The sequence below is a fragment of the Spea bombifrons genome, chromosome 4 (genome assembly GCF_027358695.1).
Source record: "Spea bombifrons isolate aSpeBom1 chromosome 4, aSpeBom1.2.pri, whole genome shotgun sequence".
In the NCBI taxonomy this organism is placed as follows: Eukaryota; Metazoa; Chordata; class Amphibia; order Anura; family Pelobatidae; genus Spea; species Spea bombifrons.
This window is the reverse complement of record NC_071090.1, coordinates 67,250,780-67,267,144: the sequence shown is the minus strand read 5'-3', so window position 1 is coordinate 67,267,144 and position 16,365 is coordinate 67,250,780. Positions and strand designations below refer to the sequence as shown.

The 16,365-nt window shown below is 37.8% G+C and overlaps 1 protein-coding gene across 3 annotated transcripts in view; it reads left to right on the top strand.

Annotated features, from left to right (window-relative positions):
* Window positions 1-16,365, top strand: part of TAF3 (TATA-box binding protein associated factor 3) — a 54,383-nt gene that overhangs the window by 26,116 nt on the left and 11,902 nt on the right. For 2 of the 3 annotated variants that reach the window (XM_053465407.1, XM_053465405.1), the window contains exon 3: window positions 11,729-13,503. In XM_053465407.1, the coding sequence (XP_053321382.1) occupies window positions 11,729-13,503 (1,775 nt within the window). The remainder of the gene's footprint in view (window positions 1-11,728; window positions 13,504-16,365) is intronic. The other variant, XM_053465408.1, reaches the window with a different exon arrangement.

Here is a 16,365-nt window from a genome sequence, read left to right as displayed (position 1 = left end):
GCTTGTCAGTTGTCCACTGTATGCCCCCCCCCTTCCTTTCTTCTTTTTCTGTTACATGGAGGTACATGCAGGTCTTTTTCCTCTCTGAGGAATACGTGTCTGTGCTGCCGCCACCCCCTGCTCCACAAGCCTTCAGAACTTTCTAAAGAGTTCAGTTTTGGAGACTAAACAGTCTCCCACATCCTCTGTCAAAATCAGTAAAAGGCTCACATCCAACACTGCATAGGGGCTGGGAGGCTCACAGATCTCTCATGAAAGGGTGTCCTGGCTGCTGCTTTAACTTTTATAATGTGTGGAATTGATAAAAAGAAGCAATTTTATTTATGGAATCCTACAGTAAACAATTTGAGTTGGCAGGAGGTGCTCTTCAGGTATTTAAAGGGATGTAAAAGAAAAATGTGAATCTATTGTGTGATGCCTATAAAATTGACCAAAATAAAAAAAAAAATAAAAAAAAATAAAGTAGTCTCGTATCACATATGTGATATAGCATAATAAGTGAAAGAGCTAATGGAGAACCTGACAATATCTATAAAGAAATAAATGGGTAGTCTTTGCACGGTCCTATAATTTCAGTACATTTATGGGGGGGGTGCATATACTAATATTTTGTATTAGTACTGTGCAAGTATTTTAGGCAAATGTGAAAAAATACTGTAAGATTCAAAATAATTAGTATCATTTAAAAAAATTTAAAGTGTCACCACCCTTTGCATTCAAAACCGGATCAATTCTTGCAGATACTTTTCAAACAGCCACAGTTAATTCTGTGGATTTAGGTAGTCGGAGTTGCTTCTTTCTCCATGTAGTCCCAGGTCAGACTCCATGTTGAGATTAGGGCTCTAAACCATCGCTTCCCAGACTCCTTGTTTTTTTCCTGTTGAATATGCTTCTTAATGACTTTGACTCTATGTTTGGGGTCATTGTCATGCTGCAAAATAAGTTTGGGGCAAATCAGTGCCCCTGATGGTATTGCATGATGGATAAGTGTATGCCTGTACTTCTCAGCATTGAGGAGGCTATCAATTCTGACCAAATCCCCATTTGCTGAAATGCAGCACCTGCTGCAATTTTCCTATGTTTTTTTTTTTTGGGGGGGGGGTGGGGGGGGTTGTTATTTGAGCCCTTGAGCTTTCCCCATTGGAGGCTTGGCTTTTTAGCCGCAAGTCTTCCGCTTCTGACCAGACTTCTCCGGGCAGTAGATGGGTGTCATTGTATGTGTCTCCTGCACTAAGTGTACTTGGCCGACCACTGCGTCTACAGCTCTCAACAAACCCCTCTCTGCCTTAAAATGTCTGCCTGTTGCAGTATAACTGCCTTGTTTCTGTGCTCAGTTTGGCATAGTTCTGTGTGTATAATATCTATCTATCTATCGCTCGTAAGCAAGAAATAAGTAATCTCTGCATAACATATTGACAGGCATACAGGAGGTAGACCAAATTTCTTGTATGCCAATACCACTGTTATCAGACTACTTGAGATGTTCAGTGAGAACAACATGGATCAAGTTTAGGCACCCTCTTTTTGTGGCCAGGAAGAAATGGCATATGTCAGGAATAGGGAGCTGACCATTATGTGGAGGCTATTTAGCTGGGAAACGGAATATCTCTTGATCAATGAATTTGTTTTTATATAGTTTTTGTTTAGTTAACAGCTCAATTATCAGCTAAATCTATGCTTTGGAATTATTTTGCTAGGTTTATTATTTTTCCGGAGAGCACGTACACAAATGGGTTATTGTAAAATAAAAGCAGCCTTATAACATAAAAAGATGGAGCAAAAGGAAACTAGGTTTTAGGTAAATTGGGTCACAAAAAATATTACCTGCAGTGCTTCCATTGAAGCAGTTCTGGCAAAGGACCTGCAAATAAGGATACACAAGAAATAGCAAACATTCTTGTATTTCAGTGTAGTGCTGCCTTTTAATTTGTGGCACAACATTAATGTCCTTTTAGTGTTGATGCACTAGACATGTTTGTCTTAAACACTACATGAGGGATTCACTGTAGCATGCTTACATCTCATGTCATGCTGTAACTAGTACATATGTTGACGCTATATTACGTTAGCGAACTGTGTTGATAGGCGTCATGTAGCCAGTGGCTCGTGTCTATAAGTTAGCTCTTGGTTAAATTTTCCACTTGCACGCACCTAACATTTAACACCTGTATAGTTGTATAGACTTTCCATGTACATGTATCTGTTACTCAAACTATGTCACAAAGACCAACTCACCCTTGGCTTTTCTGTAATAGATGAGAGGCATGTAGTAGTTTTCCTTTTTAAATATCAGAGTGCAGAAAAATGCCTGCTATGTACTGCAAAGATTATTAGAATTGGACTTGGGTATGAGGTCCACCAAGATAATGATCTGTTCAATAGACTTGTCAAATGGACCAAAACATTTTTTATTTTTGTCCATTTTTTTCAGATAGTTTTTTTTTTTTTTTAAATTTAATATTTAGTGCAGACTAAATTCTCAAGCGCGACACCAGGCCAGAGTAGTGCAGATGGATCCGCAGAGAAAGAAGTGTGGGAACACTTCTATTTCTCCACGCGTCCATCTGCTTTATTCTGGCCTGGTGTAGTGGCCACAACAGTTACGTCGCCATTTGCTTGCTAAACTATCGCACACATTTTCTACCAAAATGTTGGAGAAATATTAGGGCGGGTAAAAAAAAATACTAAGATGTATTCAAACTGTTTGTTTTCCTGTGGTGAAATGTGAGGAGCACATGCATGATGTGTAGTAATGCTCTAATGTCACTGTATTCTTCCTCAAATCTATATTAAAATATTACACGGCCCAAGCAAAACGAATGCGAAAGATGTTCATAAATGGGTTGGACAATTCTCCGAGATTTCCAGAAAGAATATATTTCCCGATTAGGTATGTGTGGGGATCTCTCCACTTATCAGCAGTGATTTTATTGCTTTGGGGAGGGAGCAATTGCCTTGAAGCTCTCATTGTGTTTTTGTATGTGTAATATTACCCTAAGCTCCTCTCTTATCAGTTCACAGATATAACTGATAAATGATTGAATGTTAGCTGTGTCACCCACAAAGCATCCATCTGATTGCATTGATTTCTGATGTGCTTCAAGTAATGAAATGGAAAACAGTCTGGCTTTCTCTCCTCCCCAGTGGGCTAATTCATTTCCTTTAAGAGAAAAGGCCTGACTACATTAAGCGAGTGTGTATTTATATTCGTTATGAAGGCCTGGTTAACCCCTTCGGCTCCAAACGCTGATCTGCCTCAAACGGACGTCTGTCACGTCTCTACCGTTAATTCCGTTTCATACCCAGTCGGGCATTAACATGCACACCATAAAGATGATGCGCAACAATTTACATGCAAAACAACCTATAACCACGGCTACTATTCTCCATTTTTATGTAAGTCTAGTGATAAGATCTGAACATTTCAAAATGTTATGCCTTAAAATTTAACACAATGACATTCATTAGAGGAATAATTTACTGCTCAACGATAACCTTACGCAACTCCCATTGCTTTATCAGGTTGGAATTTTTTAAGGGGATTTTTGACTTTAATTGCAGTTTGAAATATGAAAAGATCGCAGATATGCCTCGGAAGTCAGGGGATTGCATGTTCGTATTTTATTATCATTTTATATCTTGCATTCTTATGTTGCAATAGTTTGTTGTGTTCCATCTACGTTTAGGATGAAAGGGTAAAAGTTGAAAACATCAATTATTTGCTCTTACAAAAAAAAAAAATAATAATAATAATCTGCATTTATATCTCGGCAGAACTTTCTGCTAGGTTTTATTATGCCCTAAGTGATCTTATTTAAATTTTGTACACGACATTTTGGTTAAATATGCTAAGGTTTTAACTGATGTCTTGTGTGATCTTGATCAAAATGGAGAATAATCCAATCTTTTTATCTCTGAGATGAAAAAAACCGTATAGAAGCAATATGCTTATATGCCCATGCAAATAATCGATCTGGACTATCCTGTAAGTTGTCTGAAGCATGTTCCTTATGGCATAAGTCATAGTTGTGTTCGTGTAAAATAATAAAAAATTAATTCCAAGAATACTTGGCATAAGGATGAGGAACTGTCACCTATTAAGACAATATACAGACGATCTATGCTATATTGTCAAGTTTCAGGTGCAGTTGTTTTTAAAAAGAAAAAATAATAATAATAATTGAAATAACACTATACATATCATTAAAGTCCTTTTTACCATGAATGATTAATGACTCAATGTACACAAGCAATTATTATAAACGGTGGCACTTAAGCATGGTAGTTGCAGTTTTAGCTGAAGCTTTCGGTTGGTAATCGTTGAAGCTATATCCGTCTACCAAGGTTTTATGGGCTCTTATCTGGAGTGTTCTTGGTATCTTGTTAACCACCTTAGAGTAGAAGACTTGTTTTGTATTTAACACTAATTACAATTTTTGAATCATTGTATTGTTAATATTACATTCATTAGCCAGTTGGATGTTGTTGACAATGGTTTCTACGAATTGATTTCTACAAGATGTCTTTCTCTTCGTGGCTTTTTCACCTTTCCCTAGCAAAAGTATTTTCTCCACCTTAGTATCTTATCTTGCACGCCATGAATTTTAAGTTGTCTACTATTGATCTTAAGTTGGATGACATTCTCCGAACCTTCTGCTTTTAGGACATTTTATTTTGGGTGGGGAGATTCTACACCAGTTGCCAAGTTAACAAATAAGAATGCCAGCTACAGATGTTATGAGGCGCTTCTTTCATATAACAAACTTTAAACCCGAGGTTTCCTGTTACTTCCCTCTCTTAATATAATGTTTAGAAGAAACAAAAAAATCATTTTACAGCTTTGAAAGTCATTTCCAGGCCTTCGTTTGCTCTGACCTTCCACGTGAACCTTGCGTGAATGTAAACATTTTCTGAGGATGTTTCAGTGCAGACCCAGCAAATCTGGACTGTATTAGCAGTGGAGGATTTTAGAGGAGCTTTGTTCCCTTGGTATTTGTCAGGAACCTTCTTCCAAACCCAGAACTGACGTTCAATGAAAGGTTTGGGGGTTTTTTTTTCCTCTCCCCTTTCCCCCCTTGCTTTTTGTGTTTAGCTTGTGCTCCTCTTGTTTAATAAAACTGAACAATTTTAATGGATTTTAAAATATGAATGTTCACCTAGTAGAGTGTCATGGTCCATGAAACATTTAAAGGCAGTTAAGCCTTTTTAACTTGGTTAGGAGAAAAACAAACTGTAGAGAGAGGGATTCCTTTTGGGTTATTGGTGGACCTTGTGTGAACGTCTTTTGTAACTAAGCAGGAACCCTCGTGTTCCAAGGACATCACAAAAGCGTGCTAATTTGATTTCATTTTTGTTTTTCTATTAGACAGTCACATTTCACAGGAATCTGTAGGCAGATCTCCTTGTCAATGCAAAAACAACGCTAATAACTCTAGATCATGTAATCAAGTCCGTTATCAATCTCTTCAGAGACTTCACAAATTTTACAATATTTGGAGACCTTGGTTGGACCAGTATTGATATTCGTAGATTCCAATATATAACACATAACTATATAAAATAAGCTTGTCTGTATGGATGGTGTGTTGGAATATTTTTTTTTTTCTTTTCTCTTTTTTATGTTTGCTGGTATGTTTGTTGGGGGATTAGACCAGGCGATACGTAGTCATCCTAGTCTAATTATTTTATAAATTATTTGTACGTTAATGGATGCATCCATATCTGTATGTGAACCCGAAACCACCTAGATGCGGTTGTTTTTATGTCTTTGCAAGCATATTTATGTTTTGTATGGTGTTGATGCGATGTTACATTTTGAATACTGAATAAAATAAAAAAAATAAAAAATCTGCTTGATGTACGGTTATTTCTAAGGACATACAAAAGCATTTTTTAGGGCAATAGTGTATGTGCCACCAACATTGTGACAAGTTAACAAACGTACAAAAATGTTGCAAAAACTCATGGTGGGAACGTTGCATTATTACCTTGCATGTAATGTAACCTGAAATGGAAGCAATGAAATGTGTATGTATGGCTAACTTTAACATTGGCTACAATTGCCAGTGGGCCTCTGATCTTGTCCTTTAATAAGCTGTGTTGCAGGACCACTAGTATCTATTTTTGGGGTCTTAGATTTTTTACTGCGTAGAGCTGAAACTAGTGATTTATATCTATGAATATATCTGGAATATTATTTAACAAAATGCTATTTCTATTTTATGTGCCATAACAGCATGCCAAAGTAATTACCTTGACTAGATTACACCTTTTTGATAAGACGCTTCAATTCATTTTGTGTTGGTCAATTTGTGTCAATTTGGGGGGGGGGGGGGTGGAACGGTAAAGTGTGTGATTTTATTGTGGTGATTATTAATAATAATTATTCACATAGTGCCGTCATATTCCACAGCACTATAAAACGGGAAAAAAACAAGAAAAAAAACTCATAAATATGAAGGCTATTAACTAAATTAGAATAAAATCTGGAATTGTCATATGAAGTTCTTGTAGTGTGTGTGTGTGTGTGTGTGTGTGTGTGTGTATATATCCAAAACCTATTGAAACATTGCCCTCTTTTTATAGGAAGCAAGTTGGGAGGGCAATCATGTATTTGAATAATAATTTAAAAGAAAAAAAAGCTCATCAATAAAATTCACAATGTGTTCGTAGTGCAGTAAATATTGATCATGGCAGAGTTTTTGGTGGACAGCATCCCTTTTTTTACCTTTTTGTATTTATTTTCACTTTTTTTCTGAGAGAAATGGTAGTTTTAACTCAAGAACTAGCAAAGTGCATCAGTTAAAGAAGAAGCCTCCATACTACAGAACGTGTAGCACCGTAAAACAAGAGCATCACCTGAGTATTCAAATTCCCTTCGTTAAAAGCAAAGGGCATTTGAAAGTCGCATATCATTAGCGGGTCTGTATTTCAGCCCACAGCCCAGGTTTATTATTTACTGTGCTCAGCCGGCGCCAGACTTTGACAAGGGATGAGAAAATGTGAAAAAATAAAAGTGGAGCCAGTTACGTATTTTTTTTTTTTCTTCTGTCTCCCATTTTATATGGGTGAAGAACTGCACTGCTTTGTAAGCATAGTGATTGAAAGATACAGGACGCAACTCAAATTTCCTGAGGAGCAGCACGTCTAAGGGCATTATTGCTTATATTCGTTACGTCTGTCAGGTTATTGTCTATGCTCTATACATCGATCTGGCTTATTACATTTTGATGTAGTGCCAACAGATATACGTAGAGCTTTCACTGCTTACAATAAAAGTATATAATAGTAACTTGTTTATTGGTAGATATACATACATTTGAACAGGAGGTACTTGCAGGTAGAACTTACAATCTAAGTACTATGTATATTAAGTTATATAGTGTCTGTATATCTGTATATGTGCGTGTAATATATAAACACTATATGCAGTTTATTATATATATATATATATATATATATATATACACACTCACACTTTTGGCCAATTATGGGCCATAGAGTAACATTATAATAATCTGCTAAGCTTTTCTGTGTTGGTCGATCTAATTATTTTTTAAAAACCTGTTTTAGCATGTGTTTTGTTACCACAAACATTTATGATGTCTTTAAAGGAAAATATGTAATTGTTCTCAAAGACAAAATAAAATAACCTAAAAGAAAAGTCACATACCAGACCCTTGTTGTGGAGCCAGTCTGTCCGGGGCAAACATGCAGGTATTTTCACAGCCTCGTGCAATTATTGAAGCCTTTGTCTTTTATACAAATTATTTGATGTGTCATAAGACAACTTTTTTTTTGAAACCACATTTTTTTTTATTTCTAATAATATACAGTGGGGGAGGGGTAATTCAGTGGCCCTCACAAACTTAGATTGCAGCTAATAATGTTCAAATCTATGAAGCATATCTACAACTCACTGAGGACTGAAGGTTCCTACAAGTGATTTCTAGTAAACTCTTCCCCTTTCATCTCGCAAAAAAATATAAAGCTATCCCCATACATTACATTTTTTATGTCTGTGTATGTATTTCCATAAAGACATGGTTGGATTAGATTGCTGTGGAAGAACTGGACTGTTCCGTACAGAGCCCTGACCTCAACACTATCGAACACCTTTGGGATGAACTGGAGCGGACATTGCGAGCCACGCGTTCTCATCCAACATCGGTGCTGCCCTCACAAATGCTCTACTGGATTAATGGGCAAAAATCTCCACAAACACTCCGAAATCTTGTGGAAAGCCTCCCCATAAGAGTGGAAGCTGTTACAGCTGCAAAGGGGGGGGGTAACAACTACATATTAGCGTTTAAGTATTTAGAAAACTGTCATAAAAGTCCCTGTTGGTCTCGTGTCCCAATACTTTTGTCCATATAGTGTATATAAATTTAGAAATACCTCATGAGGAGGATAAGCATCACTAATGTTTATTGACTAAATAGGCAGAACACCAAATGTCCTTACTATGACTTAATTACTAACCTAAATAAAAAATACTAAGGATTAGCTTTGGATTTGTTTTTAATTTTTGAGGAAAACTAACATTGTTAGACATCGCAGGAAAACGGGGAGAAAGTCCATTTTTGGTGACTTGTTAAATCAAATTTGTTTTGGGTTAAATTATCTACATACTTGCATTCTTGCCTCTTAGTTTCCAACAATGTGTACTTGGTGTAAAGTTCATCAGAAGTTTACGTAAACCTCACCAAGTCATAGCTGGTGAGCAGAATCGTTTAGTGGTAGACCATTGTAACATGAGCATTGGTTTACATTTATTTAAACATAAGGTCCACAGCCCTGACAATCCTAATTAAGCCAGTTGTAATTATAACCTGTTTTATGTGACTAACAGTTCTACGTCATTACATTGCCCCTGGTGTGTACATTGCTTCGCTGTGCCATTAACTCCCTCTTTACTTGTTTAGAAGAATAGCATATAAACTTAAGCTTGTTTCGAAAAACATAAAATATCCATGCCTATTTTGTGTTTGTCAATTGTTGACAGTTGGGTTTGGCATACTTTCTTGTGCCATTTTCTGGAATTTAACCTAAAAAAAGAATGTATCCATTACAATGCTTTTAAGCATAGTAAAGCTTGCTACAGTCTGTGTCATTGCCTATGATATCAGGGCTAAGCTTACTCCCGAACTAAAGTGTAATGGCCTCTGGAATCCTGGTATTGTCCTATTGAAATATCAATGTGGAAATGTCTTTTTTTAATTCTACACGACAAGGTTTGAATTCATTTCGTACTTCACCGTACCTGCAAAATAGTCATTGTACCTTGAAATGTCATTTGAATAGGCGCCAACTATATGCGTAGTGTTATCCCAAGTGTCTGAGATGAGTCTAGCACTATGATCTACGCACCTGTTTCTATGATCTACACTGCAAATGATGCAAGCATTGTTTCAGCAGTGGAGAAGATTGTGTACTTGTCCCGTAATGCAGCGAGAACCTGCAACATGCACGGAGTGCTTGTGTGTTAGCATGAAGATGACCCTAAAGAAAATCCTTAGTACAGCGTTTAATACAACACAAACTAAACCTGCAAGTTCCTTTCTAAGGATTTGTTCATGGGTTGCTATGTCTTTACAATGAAAAGGTTGTTAGAAGTTGTAGGTGGCATTTGTGGTTGTGACTGATGTGTATGTCTGTTATGGGGTTGACTTCCTAGCTTAGTGAATACACGGTTCTAGTTATCAGATTCATTAAATTGATCGTATACATGGACACCTACATTTTGCACTCTTGACATTTGATGAAGACTGGTAACACTGAGCATTGTAAATGAGCTTTAAAAAAATGTAATGAACAATAAAACAGGTTTGGCGATAAACACAAGAGGATATATTTCTGAAAGCTAAACAAGATCAACGTCCGTGTTTCTGATGTAGCGATATCCAGCGCCATTGTAACGCATCCAAATGTGGGGGTGATTGCAGTCACTGTGGTTTGCTTCAGTTCTTTCAATGTCTTCATTGTGGTGTAGGAGCCCCATGTGGTGAGGGTACCATGAACACTTTGAATGCATTGGCCTGCTTAATATAACTTTTGGTTTCAAACTTTGAAATACCTTCAATTTTGATTTTCTGTTTAAGGGACATTCTTTTTGTATCCCCCTAAGCCTTTTAATCTGCTTTAATAGACTTTTGAAAACAATTAGTGCATCTTTCAAACAGAGTAAACTTGATTAAATAATTACCCCAATAATGGGCAGTAATGGAATACAAAGGGTTATCTCAGTGCTAATCCTCAAGTAATGGAATTGGCGTACGTCTGATTTTGCCATTCTCAGTGTACAGAAGAACGAAACAAACGGTTATGGGAAATGGGGGGGGGTTGTGCCACTGGAGGCCGGCGAAGAAAACGAGACCTTATCTCAAGCAATTAATCAAGAAACTCATATTGTGGGACAATTATTCAAAGCCAATTCTAAAATAGCTTTAGAGCCCCAGGTCCTGAGATACTTTTCCAGAATTTTGTCAAGGTCATTGAGAGCACTTGGGGTAGGTCCTGCATGAAAATGAAGGCATCTCGTGCACTGCTGAACATTTGCTATATTGTCACCAATGTTTGCTGTCAATGCAGCATGACTTACGGTAGCTGAGAAAATGTCGTCTTTGCTTTCAAACAAATGGCTTTAACTGCTGAGAAAATGAAGATATTTTCTCACCTATCGTTAGTCGTTCTTTATTTACAGAGCAATTTAATGTAATTAATAGATTCTGTGATTTTATGTTAAAATCATCTTCTCCGTCCTACAAGATTAGGCGTTGTGTTGAGGAAACCGTTCATGTGTTTTATTGTGTTTTGATATGACAGAGATGGATGGGGCTTATTTATATAGCCCCTATGCAGTAAACTCAGATTGACAGATAAAGAGGGCTCTGCTTGCAAGCTTCTTATCGAGAGGATTTTTATTGGTAATGTCGGAGTTCTCAATATAGCAATTAGGTTCAGCCAGCAGCTACATTTAGGGATCTCTGCACTGTGGCTCTTCTACATGTGTATTTTTTATTCTTTAACTGTTATCACCTAGGAAATGTAATATTATTTTCTTCATGTTCTTATGGTGAAACATAAAATTATGCCTTTCAGTTTTTTTAAATATATTTCTCTAATAATCATGCTGTTTCTGTCAAGGTGGAGATACCATAGTCACTGGTAGGATGGACCTGATGAGTAACAACTCTAATTTACTGTATCTAACGTTTAGTAAAAATAGACAAATTTTGTCCTTATCGTAAGTCAAATCTTAGGTAACCAATGAGAAGCACATTGAATACCCATGTGATGTCTCCTGCAAGACTCTAAACACACCAGCCCATACTGTATCCATAGAAACTCCAATGTCGTATGGTTATCTGTAGCTGCTGCAATTATGTGATACACCAATATTACCATATAGATTAGTCTATTTATATTACAACTTGTCATTTCTAGTCTTGCCTGTGTATACTGCATTTAACACGAATGTGCCTGTGGATCTTTGTGCATATGTAATGTGTAGGCATATACCCATAATCTCATCTGTAGCTGTTTGCAGTTATGTAATATTTGTTAATATATATTTTTATGTTCATATTAAGTATGTTACCTTATGAAAATATAGTAATGACTAAAACGCTAAATTCTATATCAGTGTCTAAACCTGTACAGTTCCTTTGTTGTAGTTAATTTTCTCCATGAATGTCCATTCCACTTACCCATATTTCCTATATTACAGAGGAGGAAGAGGAACAAGTACCCACAGATGGCGGCACATCAGCAGAAGCCATGCAAGTTCCTCTTGAGGAAGAAGGAGAAATGGAAGAAGATGAAACTGTTAATGATGAAAACTATTTGAGCAAAAGACCTTTGTCTAGCCCAGAACAGATGGAAATGCCTTTTGCAAAAAGACCAAGATTAGCAAATAGTAAAGGGGATGTTTTAGATGGAGCTATGGAACCACGAGAACCCTTAAGTTCAATAAATACTCAAAAGGGGCCTATTTCACCTTCACCTGTACAGGACAATGCAGACTTGGTTCTTAATTCCTCAGAGCCACACATGGTGCCCCCTGTTTCAAAAACACAAGCTGCTCCTTCCAAAACTTTAGATGCTAAAGCATTGACCCCTAAAACAAAATCGAAAGGTGGCTCACCAGGGCAAAAAACAAAATCTCCCAAATCAAATCAAGCAGCTACGGTACTAGGAAGCCCTCTACGGTCACCAAAAAGTAGTCTTAAAGAGAAAAAATCTCCTGTACGTGCCAAAAGTCCTAAGAGTCCCAAGAGTCCTAAAGTTCCTGTAAGCAATACGCCACCTCCTGTAAAGGCAGAAACCCCAAGTCGGACATCCTTAGTTGCATTAAGTGAAAAGATTGGAAAGGAGAATATACAAATAAAACAAATTCAAACCCCACTCGATTCTGAAAGATTAAACATTGAAAATCCATCAGTGAAGAAGCCTTCAGTGACCGATAATACCATTGAAGATTCTATTGATGCGGTTATTGCTCGTGCCTGTGCAGAGCAAGACTCTGACCCATTTGATTTTACATCTGGCTCAGAGTCGGAAGGTGAAGTCTTTCCTAGTCCGAAGAAGCTCACTATATCAGAGCCTGTTACTCCTAAGGTTTTGGCTTCTAGCAGTGGCCTTGCCAAGGCTGCAAGTACTCCACTTCCTCTTTCAGGTGGCACCTCTAGTTCTGATATATCATGGACAATGGATGACTCGATAAATGAGGTCATTAGAAAAGTTAACCAAGAAACGCCATCAAATATACCTGTAAATCCACCTTGCTTCTCTTCTCCGTCTGCCTCCCCTCCTACTCCAGAACCTCTTTTAAAGGTCTATGAGGACAAGACAAAGTTGGCTTCTCCATTGGAAGTGAAGAAAAAACCAAAGAAGGATTTGAAGACAAAGATGAAGAAAAAAGAAAAGGTCAAAGACAAAGAAAAGGAGAGGTCTAAGGACAAAAACAGAGACAAAAACAAAGAGAAGGAAAAGGAGAAGGATGGAATGAAAGAAGCAAAAGCTCTCTGGAAAGACAGAGATGATGAGACAGAGGTTCCTAAGTTTAAGCTCAAAGAGTTTAATGATCTTGACATAAAATCAAAGCAGAAGGAGAACAGTGGGAAGAAGGATAAGGAGAAACATAAGGATAAAAAGAAAGACAAAGAAAAGGGAAAGAAGGACAAGGAAAAGAAAGTGAAAGACAAAAATAAAGAAGAGAAGTTGAAGTCTTTACCGTCTACTCCTATTTTATTGTCCCCTAAAGAAATTACACTACCTATGATTAGTACTCCAAATCCGGTCAGGCTGCCGCCTTTGCTCTCGGCCATGTCACCCCTTCTTCCAGAAAAACTTTTTGAGGACAAAGAAAAGGCCAAGGAGAAAGATAAGAAAAAGGACAAGAAAGAGAAGAAGAAAAAGAAAGACAAAGAGAAGGTAAAGGAGAAGGACAAAAAGGAGAAAGAAAAGAAAGAAAAGGATAAAGACAAGCATAAGCATGAAAAGGTATCTCTTGAAAATAGTGTATATGTTCGGTTTTAACAGCATGTGGTTAGATGTGCCAGATATCATGCAAAGGCTTATGCCATCCCTGGTAGAAAACAATTGGCTGTGATGATATGACGAACTTTTTTTTGCTGTTAACTTTTTTTTTTTTAGTTAAAAGGGGGAGGAAATAACCGAGCAAAGCAATAAACAGCTTAAATTGACAGGACTGCCCACTAGCCATCAGAAAGCCCCTGTAAAGAAGATAAACTGCAAAGCTCACATGCATGAAAGATTCTCTATATTGAGTGAAATTGTAAAGCTGATAGCGCATAAGTGTTTCCTAAATCCATCTCTTGCCTGCAAGTCAGGATTGTAAACCCATTCTTGCAGTAACCCTTGTTGTGCCCGATTGGGGTGTTATTGTAAAGTTCTGCTAGGTCTTAGGGCATTGGGATGTCGTTGCTTTGCTTATTTAGTTGTTTTAACTGCAATTTTTACACTCTAAAAAGTACATTGCAATGATATGCGGTTTTAATGAATATGATAGCTGTAAGGCCCCTTTAAATTTCCATGGTGTCTGTTTTGAAAATTCAGGGAGATTCTCCAAAATCACCCCCATGTGTATTTGCCCTTTCCCCGCGCCCATGTTTGTGTTTCAACAAACACATCTTCCTGTGCGTATTATACCTTCGCCTTCCTGCTCTGGCGATCCGGAGCACTTTCCTTCCATTGATCAGTGGCATCAAATGTTGGACCATGGAGGAGGATGGCACCTGCTGCAGCAGAGGTTGCAACTTCTAGGTCACTGCTTCTTTAATTTTTGGAAGAATGCTTATTAAAGTACTCAAAGAGGAGCTGTCAGACTTAATTGAGTCTTGGGGTTTTTTCTCAACAGGCTCCAGTGCAATTATAAGAGTGTGTTGGCGTTGCACAAGCTTTTTTTTAAATTCATTTCTATGTGTGGTCGAAATGCATGCTTTTCCTACTTGTACTAAGAAATAGGTGAGGAGAGCGGAAAATGACAGTCTAATTTTCTATATCCTGTTTACCCATATTTCTATATGACCAACAGTAACTGGACGCCCCTCCTAATTATTGAGTTTAAGTGTGTCAGCCACACCTGTTGCTAACAGATGTATAAATTCAAGCACATAGGCCACCATCTCCATAGACCAACATTGTTAGTAGAATGGATCATACTAAAGAGCTCAGTAACTTTAAGTGTGGCATCGGACGCCAAATTTGCCACAAGTCAGTTTATGAAATTTCTCCTGATCTGCCCCGGTCGGCAGTATCATTGTAAAGTGTAGGAGTGCCAGCTCTGGAAGCATAATCAGCCCTGTGCGTCTGGAGCGTCATGAAATGGATTTCCATGACCAAGCAGTTGCATGCAAGCTGAAGATCACAATGCCAAGCACCGACTGGAGTGGTGTTAAGCACACTGCCACTGGACTTTGGAGTGGTGAAAACATGTGGAGTGATAAATCACGCTTTACTGCCTGCAAGTCTGATAGAAGGCATAGTGCCTATAAAGTTTAGTGGAGCAGATATGATGTCCTGGGGCTGTTTTTCAGGGTTTGGGCTAGGTCCCTTAGTGTCAGTGAAGGGTGATGCTACAGCTTAAAATGTTTTTGGGGGAAAGACCCTTTCCTGCTCCAGCGTGACTGTGCCCCTGTGCTCGAAGCAAGATCCATAAAGACACGGTTTGTTGAGTTTGGTGTGGAGGAACTCTAGTAGCCTGCACGCAGCCCTGACCTTAACCCTATTGAATACCTTTGGGATGAATTGGCAATGCCATTTGCAAGCCAGACTTCTCATTCAACATGGTTGACCTCACAAATGCTCTTTTGGTTGAAGTTTCCCCATATACACTCCAAAAGAAGAGTTAATGCCCATGATTTTGGAATGGGATAACAAACAACCACACATAGGTGTGATGGTCAGGTGTCCACATACATTTGGCCACAACCATTGCTTGTATTGAGGAAATTGGATGTACTATATTAGTTTTGTGTAATTTTGCCACAGATCTTGGATTCCCAGTTATAGAACTGTTTTTTTTTTCTTTTTTCAAATCCCCCCAAAAAATCCCATTTCCCCCTCCCCATCTAGTTTGTTTTATCTTATTTCTTATGACTTCAGAATTCAGTATTTTTTCAAACTCCTAAAGGCAAGTTTCTCCCATGAAAGTGCAGCTTGTGGCAAATTAAAATTATGGTAGAATTAAACTGTGATTAAATCTTAATGAAACTGCAGATAGCACATTAGCACAGCAGCAGTGCTAATGAAAATGTAAATTAGATTTTTGTTTTGTAGAAATGATTACATTGTCTTCCTCTTTAATAACCCTTTCCAGGGGACCTGCAGTATGGCATTTCTCCAAGCCCATATTGATGTAGTCTGTTCTAAGTGCTGTTTTAGACATATGGCTAGCACACCTTAATCAGTCCTTGGTTTGGTCCTAGGATAGCTTTATGCCACTCCTATGCGTGTTTAAATTCCTTCACTCTATTAGCCTCCATCAATTCTCCTGGAAGGCTGTTCCAATTATCTACCACCTCTTAGTAAATGAAAACTTATGATGCATATAAAATATATTATGAAACCCCATCAAGTCTCTCCCGTTAGTAAGGATCCAGCTAATTAAAGTATGCATTATGAATATCAGCTCCACCCCTCTTGCAGCAACAGCTTGTTGGAGTTGGTCCCTTTTATGATGCGGTTTGTCATTTTTTACAATATCTTTTAATTCAAAGGAAAAAACCTGACTAGTGGGTTTTTAGGAATCATCTTTGTAAGAATTTTAGAATTTCTATAGATGGGATGCTGCTCCCACCAGTGATGTCAAAGGGTAGCAGAACATCGACCCACCCAAAGATT